At 38.1% G+C, this 13,800-nt stretch overlaps 1 protein-coding gene across 2 annotated transcripts in view; it reads left to right on the top strand.

The window, feature by feature from the left end:
* Positions 1–13,800, top strand: part of jak2a (Janus kinase 2a) — a 45,025-nt gene that overhangs the window by 8,497 nt on the left and 22,728 nt on the right. For both annotated transcript variants that reach the window (XM_030064792.1, XM_030064791.1), the window contains exon 2: positions 11,509–11,794. In XM_030064792.1, the coding sequence (XP_029920652.1) occupies positions 11,533–11,794 (262 nt within the window). In that variant the 5' untranslated portion in view covers positions 11,509–11,532. The remainder of the gene's footprint in view (positions 1–11,508; positions 11,795–13,800) is intronic.

The raw sequence follows: 13,800 nt of genomic DNA, 5'->3' as shown, positions 1-13,800 counted from the left end.
TATGTTTCATCCCCCATAACTCATCTGCTATGGACAATAAGCCATGTTTTGTAACGGACTTAAGTTTTCAGTCTCACATTTGTTTTAAAATAAACTTATTTTGATACTTCTGTTTAAAATTCCAGTTGTTAAAATAGATATGTATATCACACAGTTATACATACACTGTATGCACATACTATGCATAAGTTGAAACACCCTAGAAAATAAAAATTGTTGATATGCAACCATTTAGTCGTACACAATGTTGTTTTGATACATCAGATACCCTGATAGACCGGACTTTTACTGGGAGTGAAGTTTGAATGACTAGACCCTCTGGAATTTTCTTTTAAAAAATATCCCTCTTTTAAAGCATTCTGTGCGCTTGTGAGCTGGACTACAGATAAATGTTGGTGCATCACTGATTCTTTATGATTAGACTAATGCTTTTCAGTGCATTAGTGATAATTGCTGTAACATAGCTTTAATTAGCTTTATTGCTGGTTGGAGGAATAGACTTGCTTCAGGCGACTACTTCGATCTCTCTCTGTGTGTTTTTATGTTAATGTGTGATTATGTGAGTGTCCACATCCAGACCCTGCTGACGTACATGCTGCTGATTGTCTGTTTGTAAAGCTCTGAGTAGGGACTTGTTTTATCAGTTGTATCAAGGTTGAATATGTGGTAACTGAACAGAATGTGCACTGTTGTAATTGTCCAGCATGGTTTTTCCATGCTAATTGGATTTGTTTGGCAGTAATATGAGAATAAAGCCTTCTCTTGACAAATGAAAGGGACATACAGTAGTTTTGCATTTTGTGGTGTAACAGCCGGAAGTCAAAATGGATTAAAACTGAGATGTTTTGTTAAAAGTCTACCCAAAACAACTTCGCGTCAAAGGGAAGAGATAGCCTATTTTTTTAAATCTTCTGTATCAGCAGGGCCTATGGATTTTGAGATGTTCCTCTGCTCTTCCTTCCAGATTTTTGTAGGTCAGTCAAGTTGGATGGGATTGAATGGGATTCAAATCTGGGTTTTCATTGATTGATAGTTGATTTCATTGTATTGTTCTTATAGGGGCCATTGTCAATACATGAAACATGTATTGTCATCTTAGGCTAAGATCTTTGGCGCATAGAAGTAGATTTTCCTCAGTTATGTGCCAGTATTTGGTTTCAGTGTTACCTTTTAATGGTTCAAGGTTGCAGCTGAAAAGCCCTGCCACAGCACGATGCTGCCAAACCATGTTTTACAGAAGCAACGGTGTTACATATGAGACAAGCAGTGCTTAAACCAGTACTTTTTTACCAGTACTTAAAAAGCATGCTTACTGGTCTAACTGAGGCATTACAATTAAATATCAAAATTTCAACTTTTCAAAAGCTGTAACAGCTGCTGATCCAGTTTTGGCAAAACTTCATTGGATGATGCACTGTGTTCTTTTACTATCACATCCACTGTCATCTGAATTGAAACATATATTTCATTCTAAATTATGGCCAGTGTATTGAATTGGCCAGAGGTGGACTCCAGTCAAGTTGTCGTCATATCTCAAGGACCTTCAAAATAATTTGTATGCGTCCTAACTCAATTTAGCATGTCATTGCATTGGGTTTTAATGCTTACTGATTCAAAGCACTTTGTCTCTCCTTCTTTAATCGATTGATTTAAAAAAAAATTACTTTTTATTATAGATCAGTGATAAAATTTTACTTTATTCTCTTTGGAATTCAGGCTGTAATGCCACAAAATATGGAAAAAGTCAAGGAGGCTGAATAATAAGTTCAGGTACATTTGCACTGAACGGGTAGGCAGTACATAAGATGTCCTCTATACGTGTACAGTGCCAGCTTCAGCTTACTGATAAATGTTCTCAAAGACTTTGAAGTTATAGAAACATTGGTAGCTTGGTAGAGCTTTGGTTGTTTCTGCTGAGTAGTATGCTTTGAGTGGAGCTCCTTTATTTCTGAATTCAGTGAAACTGCTTTTAGATAAAATGCATTTGTAGCAGTTTCTGAAAATGCCACTAAAAAGATGTCCAAAATACAGCTTCATAACAACAGAGTACATCAGTCAGATTTACTCAGAGCATGTCAATACATGTTTATGTACAGGGTATCTCTATATATTATGTGTTTGCATATCAAAATGTCCTCCCAAACTTTCATCAATAAAATCAGTGTTTTGAGAGCAAGAAGTGGAGGATTAAAGACATGCAGCCTTTTTTCTGTTTGAATAGCCCCCTTTTTTCTCAGCATAAATATTTAGGGAAAGTGGTCTTGTAGCAGAGAATTACTCATATATGAGAAATAGTGGATGTGGCTATAGGACTTTGCAAATTTAATAACTTTGTTTGGGGAAATAACAGAGGAGACAAACCTCTGAGTAAAAGGCATGGAGTTAAAACACATTTCAAGGAAGTTACGAGTCCCATATGCCATATCAGAGATGGGCAAAGATACATCAAAGTGCATCTTGTTGCAAAATACAGAATACTCCTCAAATAAATATATCAAAATAAAATACAAAATGCAGGTGCCAGAAACTTTATCATGATAAAATACATGTGTTTTGTATTTTCAGAATACATGAAAATACATTTGTAACTTTGGTGATTATGAATTCGTGCAAAAAGTTCAGATTTTCGTTATGTACACAAGGCTCTGGGGAGAGGTTGAACCCTACAGGAAGCAAGAACAGGAAGTAGAATACTTCTCTATATGCATATGCATGTACCCGTGTATGTACCTGTTTTATCCAGGCATGAACACACTTGCACACATATCTACATGTACACAAAAACACTCACACTATTTTCACACAGTATTTCCCTAAATGCCAGAGAGATTTCACTTTAATCATCAGCCTTTCTTCTTGGACTTGACATGAAGAAATTACTAGAAATAACTAGAGGCTGTGGCTCTCCTCAACTGAGCAGCAACTAAGTTAGAGAGTGCAAACAAACAGTTACATGGTCAGACATCTCTTGATAAGGTTATCATGACCATAAAAGGTGTTGATCTCCTAAAAGCTCCTGATCTCCTTCTCATAGCTGCCCCTTTCTCAAACGTTTTGAATCCCACAGCCCAGGCACTTGTTTTGTGATATGGACAATGGAAACATAATACGAGTATGGTTGTGCCAGGTTAGTATTTTGATTATGTGTAATTTTTCTTCATGTTTACCACATAATATCTTATCTATTTGTCCATGGAAATTTTGTCACAGGTTTTCAGTATTTGGGGCAAATAAAATTACATGCAGGGACTTCACTATATCATATGGCTAATGTCTCTGTCATCAAGAGCCATGACTGCAGGAATTTGCTTGGTGCAGCTTTAGACCCACAGCTTTCAGTGGTAAATTAATCAGTTGAAGCAAAAAACACCTGTCAGCAAGACTACAGTCTGCTAATGACCCCTGCAAAACCCCCAAGCTGATATTGCATACTATTGGCTTTTACTTACTTACTTACTTACTTATTTACTGATTTATTTATTTACCGTATTTCACCAATTAATCGCCCGGCCGCAAATAGCCGCCTGGTTCTTTTAAATGCCTGGGGTCTGCACCCATTTTGCATATTAAACGCCCACCCGTATAACCACCGGGGCGATTATTTGCATTATATTGAGGTAACCCCAAATAAGGCTATTCACCTTATTTTTGCAGAAGTAAACAGTTAGCCGCACAATAACTGTGCGGCACTTCCGTTTTCTGTCAAAATAAGAGAGCTAGCTAAAGTTAGAAAAAAGGGTGTACCGTAATCTTAAATTGACCGACTGTAATTATGTTGGACAGTAACTGTCATCACAATAATGGCCTGGTGCAGGTCTGTGCAAAAATAAATAAAGGCCTGCAGCGAATAGCCGCCTGGTTCTTTTAAACGCCTGGGGTCCAAGTTGATTTTGCGTATTAAACGCCCGGGCGATTAATTGGGGAAATACGGTATTTATTTATTTATTTTATTTAGCCATATATCTGATAACGCTCTGAAATGTAGCCAGTCACTGTAGATTGCAAACAGTCTCCAAACAGAAATTTGACCCTTGATTATCCAGCATCCCAGCTTGATCCACATAAAGTCTGTAGGATCCAGTTTGCCAGTCAGTTGGGCTTGTGAGTACCAAAAGTTTAGAGCTTGAGCTGGGCAGGCGGGAAAGTTTGGTGACATCAGTAACTTGCAGTGGAGCAGTGTGGCCATAAAGGACAGAGTCTGGTTGAGCTGATAGCTCTGGCTTCAGCCAGCACCAAGGCCCTGATAAGACACAACAAGGAACTGGTCTAACTCTCTGCCTGCCTGCTGCATGATAAACTTACGGGGGGTACACATACACAAACAAAAACACACACAAAATGGTGAGAAAACAGTGTGTTCTCAACACGTGCGCAGCTTTTCTTTGTATTAGAGGAGTGGTCTCCAACCATGTGCCATAAAGATATGAGCAGAGTCCAAAATTACCTTTTTGACTTTGGTGCTAAGTCAAACTAAAAGATAAACTTCTCCAGAATAATTTTTACTATACAAATTATACACATTTTGCATTGAAATACTGTCTGTCAACTGTTGAAATTTCAATGCCTGCATGGAATCATGCACTGTCTGAAACATTCAGTAGAGACAGTTGAGTTTTAAAGTAAAAGTTGCTCACTAACTTACACGGTCGTTCAAGTGAGTAATAAGATTTGTGGAGAATATTCCAAGAGAACATTTTGTAGTCCTCAGTGTCAGGTTAAACCAGTTAATCATCTTGACAGCAAGGGAACAGAAGTTTGGATAACATTTTGTGTAGAGCCAGCATAACAGGCAGCTGTCAGAAGCTTGTAGGATACAGAGCTGTTGTTTTACATTGGTTTGGTTTGCTCATGGCTAGTTGCAGTGTACAAAGATCTGCAGGGAAAACGCTTGACAACATGGCGAGTGGTGAAGACTGTATAAGTTTGGCATTCAAATATTATCATGACAAAAATTTACCAGGCATTGTAGCAGGTGACACGCTGATTTATTTGCCAAAAACAAATTTTATCATCAAATGGCTCTTGGCAAGTGTTAATTTTGGACCCTGGCCATGTGTTTTCATTCCACCCATATACTAATGCTTCTAATTTTACTGATTAGTTCCTTTTGGTTTGTGTGTTTAGCGGGGGACTCAAAATTTTGTACAACATGATCTGTACAACATATAATACTCATTTTAAAACTCACTATGAATTAAATTAAAACTTAATGTTGAAAATCTAAATTTCAAATGCTCAAATTTCAAAAGTGAATACAAATTTATTTCTTATAAAGTTACTGTTAAATTGAAAAAATTCTGTTTCACGTATCAATTCAGAACGCATAACTCATGTTCAGACGTCTGGCAGCACAAATATCTCTGCATAAAAATAACAATCACTTAGATATTGGGGCCTGGGCCACAATTACTGTAATAACCTTTCTAATCTATGGGCTTCTATGACTCAGTCATAGTCATAGTGCAACCCACCTGAACCCATCACCCATCAGATGAGAGGCCGGCCTAATGTTTGTAAAACATCAACAGGATTGATAAAACCAGTTAGATAATCTAGATATGCGAATTGTGAAGTTCCATATCTTTTTCACATTAACTCCATGTAAAGGAAATTTGAGATGAAAGTAGAGTTTCTGTGTGCTGTGTTTTGAGGCGAGTTTTCCCTTCCATGCGTTGTTCTCCTTGGTGTGGTTTAATATTTATGTTTCTTTGTATGCTTTGTAGTTTGTTTTTCACACGTTTTTGTTCGTACTGTTGCACGTGTTTTTTATTGATGTCACTTGGCAATACAGTTGTTTTTGACTGTTCTGTACAAGAGGTCTAGTCAGTGTGAGAACATAAGCAAAGTTTTTTTTTCTGTTTATGAGTCATATTAGGTTTTTAGTTTTGTCAAGGGTGTGGCTTTGATGTGAAACACAACTCTTTACTCATTCATTTGACTGACTGTGACAGGTGCACCAGAAAAGCATCAGAAAGGATGTTCTCGTCTCTAAAATTTTATGCATGTTAACAAAAAAGATAATAATAATAACAATAATAATAATAATGGTAATAATAACACTGCTAATAAAAAACAGTTTGACTTTTTATGCATGACTAGTCAGTTTCCCCATCAAAAACATATTTGACACAGATGGTCTTGCCTCAAAATCACAGGGCTTCAATGTGTCAGACTGAGAAAATACGTCACACTTCTTGAAAAGCGGGGAAAACATCTTGAAATGTAGAAATGATGTGTGCCTCATCTCCAACTTTGCTCTGCCTGTTCAACAAGGCTGTAATTAAAGTCGAACAAATGTCACACACTGGGCATGTCAGAGAAAAATGTCTCAGTGTCTCTTAGTTCTCAAGGTTGTAAATTTAACTATCTTTATCATTTTAATTTCCTCTTATCTTTACAGAACCTGATGTACAAGTAGACTTCACTGTCTGTAATCATCAGTACTGATGAGCAATTAAGATAAAATAAAATAAACTTGATTAATACCCTTGGAGATAAGTCAGCAGAGAAAATGATCAGTAGGATAGAAACACTGTAAGAATAATAATAAGAAAGCCAATATCAACAAAAACAATAAAGAATAAGCAATACATTTATACTGTTGTCAATTTTGTACAGTATGTATGAGCATGAATAAAATATAAGGTTATAGAATGAAATAGTGGAACCATTATATAAAGAAAATAACAGTGAGGGAAATTCAGTGGCTTTTGACAACATTTAGACCCTTGCAGTTTTTACACCGTTGTGTCATAGAGTGAATTTAAAATGGATGAGGCTAAATGTATGAATTATCACCACCAGGGTCAATTATCAACAGCCTGGAGGCTGTCATGTGTTGGTTGCGCGCACATGTGTGTGTTTGTGTGTGTGTGTGTGTGTGTGTGTGTGTGTGTGTGTGTGTGTGTGTGTGTGTGTGTGTGTGTGTTTGTGAAGAACCTGAATGAAGACCCTCTCATGGTTGTGGTGACTTAAAACTAGGGTTGTGTGATATTAACAAGAAATATCTATTTTTAGCGATTATGCTGTTAACGGTAATTGATTTGAGTGTTTGTAAAAGTCTTGTATTTTAGATGTTGTTAATGATATTATCAAATCCATTGTTGTGACAAAATATGAAATCCTCTGTAGTTTATGCTCCAAAGTTGGGCAAAATGAATCATACAATTTGGGCAGAGCTGTATGACTGAAATATTTCCAGCTAGGCAGGATATCCAAAGTAGTCAAAGTTGTTTGAATCAATCTCTCCCTGCTGCTTGAATTGGCACCATATCCCCTGCAATTAAATTGGTGACAGCATTTGTTATTTCTTCCCATCTTTTGCCCTTCAGGCACTCTTCTGTGCGGTGGTTAATTTGCAGGCAGTGAAACAAGTTGGTTGTTGAGTTGTCTTTAACAGCAAACACTTTCCAACATAATCTGCACATTGGCTTTTGGCAATGTCAATACTTTTTGGAGCCAAACCGCCTCCATGAGAGCGAGGATGATCCATGTCCAGGAATGAAATCTAACAATGTCACTCCCAAGCTGGTAGTGTTTGTGTTTTGTCACCTCGTGCTGTTTGTTCACTCATTTTTAACTTCAGCTATGCAGGCAGTTACACTAGCTGAGCTTGTTGTGATCCGCGAACACTGCATGTGTTCTCAATGCATGCGCACTAGTCTGTCCTACTCTGCTTCATCATATGCAGTGAGTGTGTGTGGACTCTGAAGGTGTGTTTTGAGTAGTTTTTGCAAAAGTGGGTGCCATACTCAAGTTTGTCATTTCTCACATTGTTAAAACAACAATTAAGATTACCATAGGCGATCGTACACCCCTATTCAAAGCCTGTGTGAGCTCACTTGATCGCTGCTCTCTCTCTCTCTCTCTCTCTCTCTCTCTCTCTCTCTCTCTCCTCTTTCTCTCTGTCTTTGCATAAAAGGGCACTGCTGCTCTCTCCCTCTTTCTCTTTGCACATAACTGAGCTTATCAGCCTAATTATTTTTTTCTTATCCCACTGTGGCTGTATATCATAGCTGAAAAAATCAAACTCACCGAAAAATGCAACATGTGTTTTGGGTGAGTTTATAAAACACACTGTTGATGAAAAAAATAGAAACAAAAGACAGAATTCAACAGACACACACAGGGACAGATACAGATGAAAATGTATGGGAAACAAAATAAAATATCTTATTTTTAAAAGTATTTAGAGGTTTTATTCACTGCTTTGGCAGTGATTACAGTTTCTTGTCAACCTCTGTCAAATTGGATGGTGATTATCAGTGAACCATAATCCTCAGGGCTCTCCACAGATTTTCAGTGAGGTTCAAGTCCAGGCTTTGGTTGAACCACTCGGTAATATTTAGAGGTTTGTGTTGAAGCCACTCCAGTGTTGGCTGGGCTCTGTGCTTTGGGTCATTTGCCAGAGTCTTCGCCCCGAGTCTGCCGCTGTGTGCACTCTGGAGCAGTTTCTCTGCTAGGACCTCTGTGTCTGTCTCTGTGTCTCTTGGTCCTGACCACTCCCTCTTTTCCTGCTGCTGAGAAGCCTCCCCATAGTATGATGCTGCCACCGCCATGCTGCTAGCACAGACTAGTGCTACAAGGTCTATAAATCTTACATAGGATCAGTGCATCAGTACAGATGCACCTTACTGTGTATATAAAAAAAATGGCATTGTGCAAAAAAGTAAGGGCATTATCAGCTTTTCACAGTATTGTTTTGTTATCAGAACCTGGAACATTTGTTTATCCCATCTCATGTACAGATATTTGCAGAAAAGTAACCATATACAGTCCAGAGTCAAGGAATCTAGAGCAGTCCAGTATAATCGGTCAACTGCTGCACAGTCGTGTGTTAAGATAAGTAAACACAAAAATAATTGATGATAAAATAGCCTAATAACACATCCTTATGTCACCTCTCACAGAATAATGCTTGTTTTAAATTCAAGCCTGAGTGTCCTTTTTTTTTTTTTTTTTTTTTTTTTTTTTTTTAATATAATACTAAAAAAAATACATTCTCCATAACAGTCTCTTTAACCATTGCCGTGTTGGTAAGTTATTTTTAGGGTATTTTCGTAGCCTCTGCCAGCTGCCGTTACTTCAGCCCAGATAAACACTAACATTCTCGTACTTTGTTACCTTCGTCTCTCTGTACCATTGGCAGCTGATCACATTCTAATGCAACAATAGAAATCACTAAGTGTAAACACTGTTGGTATTTGAGACTACATGGTCTGACCCCATTTTCAACTTCCCTATCAAGCAGGCTTCACAGTTCACTGAGCTGGAGAATTGAGAGCCTCACTGATGTCTTCTAATTTATTTCCGTTATACTGTTTCCAACTGGGCCAATCGATTCCTAAGCCAGTCTGTTACCATGTAGCACCGCCAAAAGACAATATTGATCCTAATCTATTCACAGCCCAGTGATTGCAAACATTTTAGAAGGCTAAATGTAACTTGCAATTGAACCCTAACCTGCAGGGTTTTGCTGAATCCATTCATTTGCTGGTACCTCAGCCATTTAGCAATGCCTTCAGGGTAAACGTGGTTGTGCATACTGTCTCCTTTTAAACATTTTAGCTATTGAGGAAAAAGTTTTTTCATGTTTTTCCCCCAACACCTTCTTGTGGCACCACTGAAGAGAGTTTTATCTACTCATTGAAAATTCAGTAGATTTTTTTTCCCTCATAACCTGCACTTGTAGGCAGTTGTTGGAAAACACCTTCTCTAAAACCCATTGTTGAACCCATTCATTTTTTGATTCATAAATAAAAAGACGGTGATGTGTCATCTCAACTCAAGGAACAAAAGTGTATCCAAAAAGCTGAGAAATCTGCTAATGTTAGTGCTAATATCAGATCATTATTTGATGAATGGCAGCAAAGACGAAAGGAGAGCAAGGGAGTGAACACTGAAGAAGCTTTTGAGAATGTTAATAAGCCTACAATGTGTAAACATTTCTATCCTGAGGTGAACTTTAAAGACCACTGTCTGAATTTGGCGCTGATTCAAGCTTCACCAAACTAAAGCCAAACAAGGATGTCGGCGATGGAATGCAGGATAAATTCAGTACATAAATTAATTTGATAAAACTTTTAGTTATGAAGAATTCTAATGTATCAAAAATAAAATAACTATGAAAACGTCTTACTAGACAGGTTCTTGAGCTTTTTCAAAATTGTACACTAATTGTTCTTGAACGCTAGACTTATGCTTGATATGTAAACCTGCAGGCCCTCTGATGGTGTTAACAGATCACAGGACTGAAACACACAGGCAAAACACAGGCAAAAGTTGGTATTTTGTTTATGAATGAAGCTTTTGTAACACAGATAGGCCTAATTATAAGTTGGAAGTACATATAACCAGAGCAAGTGGTATTTTTCACACAGCGGTGTGCTTTTATTAATTTGTTATAGGACATGCAAGTAATCGGAAGTGGGTGGTAGTGCCAAAATAGTACAACTGTGGTAATCTCCATTTATAAATGGGGAAAATGCCACAGTCATACATAACACCATGTCACTAACCCTGCCAGTGAGTTTTATGAATAACCCCCAATGTCTGTGTTCTGTTTGCCTTGGGATATGATTTGGCATGCAGCGTACAGGATTGCTCTACTTGTTGGTATGGTCAAAAATACACAGACAAGTTTTACTGCCCCATGGTGCCTAGATAGGTGTGTAACACCAACTGTAGGTGTAGTTATTATTAGAGACCTGGAGTCACTGGTTTCAGTATGAAAATTAAAATTTCTGTGTACAAACAGATATTGAAATTTCAGCCAGGAAAAGACAACACTTACACTATTTCACAATATTACGGTATCCAAAATCCCAGGCAACAACTAGTCTCAGATCACAGTATGAATATAATATCAATATATTGCTCAGTCCTAATTCAGTGTCATAGATTGATACGTAAGTGCATATATCCAACGATGGAAATCTTCAGTCTGCAGTGGGCAGTGTGAAAGCACATCACATTTCTAAGCTTCGCCTGATGACGTGACATCTCAGCGTCAACCCTGCCAAAATCAGTTGTTGATTCCCCTTTATGTGTTATTTGCAATAGATCTGCCTCCAAGCCTTGTAATGGGTTTGTCTGGTATTCATACTGATTTGTCAGTAAACGTAATTGTTCTTTTTCATGTGTTCAATTGTGAAAGGACAGTAAAGTCATTTAAGCGTGTCAGTTAGAAATACACTGTGAGCAGTTCTCCCTGAGGTTCCAATTGCTGCCTACCACCTAACGCATGAGTAAACTGACCTTTGTGGTTTTGAAAAATATATTTCCCTCCCTCAGTGTGTCATTTGTGACATTTTAATACATGCAGAATTGAAGGTGTTATTGAACACATATTTTAGCTTATAAAATATTGTAGGGTTTTTCTCTTTACAGCCTTTTCTTTTAAAGGTATCCAAATTGTGGATGCAAACAAAAGGTCCATCACACATTTTTATTGCTATGAACTTAAATGCTTCACTGATCCAAGATATTTCTCTCTCTGTCTTCTGACAGGTGAATGTTTGCTCTGTGCTGCACATGGCCTGTTTCACCCTGATGGACATGGACTTGCCCACTGCCTGTCTCTCAGCACAACACAATGGTCTTCACCCTGATTGTGACACAGCCATTGGACTTGACTCCAAACAGGAAATGGCGGCTACCTGTCTGACTGTGCACCTTTACCACCCAGGGAACAATGGTGTAGAGGGCGGGGTTAACGTTTCAGAAAGTGAGCTCAGATACCCACCTGGAGACTATGTAGCTGAGGAGCTGTGCATCGATGCAGCCAAAGCATGTGGTGAGTTGTAAGAGAGTATTTTTACTACACGTGCAGTCTATCACATACCACACATTTTACATATACATCTTCACATCTATTGTAAAATATAAAAAAACATTGTCTATCAATATGGGTCACAACACAGTTTTAAAGTAGAAAATATTCTGCAATGCCAGAGCCAAGCCAGTTAATTTACAATTATATTCCTACCAGAAACTCTTAAAGCGTCTGGTAGGAATATAGCACCCTCTTCCTTTTTTTGTGCTATAAAACAAACCAACAGATTTCCTGCAAAATCTGACTCAGTGGCGCACAATTAAAATGCAGTGTAGAGTGCAGTGGAGGCGGCTAATCTTCTCAGAGATTATCTTATTTGTTTATAGTAATTATGGTAATGTTTTAAAATCAAGATGGTAATGATTTTTTAATATTTAGATCATTAATTTAGCACCTTTAAATGGACTGGAAATTCTTGCTTCAACATTCATGCGCATACATTGGTAAATATGTGTTTTAGTTTAAGAGCATTTTTTTTCTTCTGAACTGAGTTTGGTGTTTTTTCTGAATTTCTTAAGACTTGATGACGTCAGTGTTTATTTTAAGAAGACAGAACTACTGTGTTGAGCCTGGGTTTCCTCTTCTTCTCCCTCTTTCCAGCAGTTGTTGACTGTTCTGTCTGTTTTCCTCTCTGCCTTAGCTCTATCTCTCTCTGCCACACTCCCTCGCTCTATTCCCTCCTTGGCAGATAAAAAGAAGCATCCCCTCTGGCTACCTCTCCATGACTTTCTGCTTTCTTCCTCCAGACTGTTTCACTTTCTGTTTCCCCTTCCTTTTCCTCTTTAGTCTCACTTTTGCCTTTACAGTGCATTCCTTCCATCTCTCCTAATTTCCAATTCTCCCTTTTATGTTTTTATCACAACTGATTGACAATCCAGATATGTGAGCTATCAGATAGACCCACAGATATAAGATTAGTGCTGTATTTCAGCCTCAGTTTGAAAATGTTCATGTTTTTGACTACATATATATAGCCTAGTTAATTTGTTACGAGATAATCCATCTATTACACAGGTGTGGAATCTGAACACATTGCTTGAGCAGCATGATCACTAACCAAGTATTTCTAATTATAGGAATGACAAAAGGGCAGTCTAAACTGTGCAGTTTTTGTTGAACAACACAATGCCACAGGTGCCTCACGTTTTGCCAGACCAAGCCATTAGCATGCTCGCTGCAGGGATGTCCACGAGAGCTGTTGCCAGAGTCCTTTTATTTTATTATTTATTTTTCTCTGTTAATTTTCTTTTCCACCATTGATAAGACATTGACAGTAAGCTTTAAAGGGACCTGGGTGAATAGTGCTGATGCTGAACTTGCAGGGCATTATGAATAAGATGGTGTGACAAAGTACTGTAGCACTGGCTCAGCAAGCCTTGAGCAGGGCGGTTTCACTGGCAGACCAACAGCACTCCTGTGCTTATATCATTCTTTGAGTCTCAGGGGCGCTTCCTGCTCTGTGATGCCTGTCTGCTTCCTGTTTGCTAATTGCCCACTAGATCTGACTGTTGCAACACCTTACTGCTAGAATTGTGTTGTTGCTGTTTTGAGGGCAAATTGAGAAGCTTTGGGTTGATAACCACTGTAAAACAGACCTATGGGTCATTTGATGCTAAAGCTTCCTCTAAATAGGCTATATTGTCACATGGCACATGCATATTATTAGTCATGTCTGCTAAAAACTATAGCCTCTGTGAGCTTATTTTGCTTTCCATATTTCATACCTTGCTGTTCTTTGTACTTTTAAATCAAAAGTGATTATTGAAAGGCCTTTTTAGCAGGTATTTGAACCACAAGAGCTCCCAAAATGGATAAAATAGCAAACAGATAAGTGTGTATATAAATAGCGAGAAAAGATGGCAGTACAGACTTACCAGGAATCCTAATTAGTCAAAGTCTGTTTGGCTAATTGCATCATGAATGTGTTCCCAAGTAGGCACCACATACTCGCCTGGTTCCAGAGCTGT

Source organism: Myripristis murdjan, chromosome 12 (assembly GCF_902150065.1).
Source record: "Myripristis murdjan chromosome 12, fMyrMur1.1, whole genome shotgun sequence".
Taxonomy (NCBI): Eukaryota; Metazoa; Chordata; class Actinopteri; order Holocentriformes; family Holocentridae; genus Myripristis; species Myripristis murdjan.
Note: the sequence above shows the minus strand (reverse complement) of the source record. Positions and strands in the feature narration are given on the sequence as shown.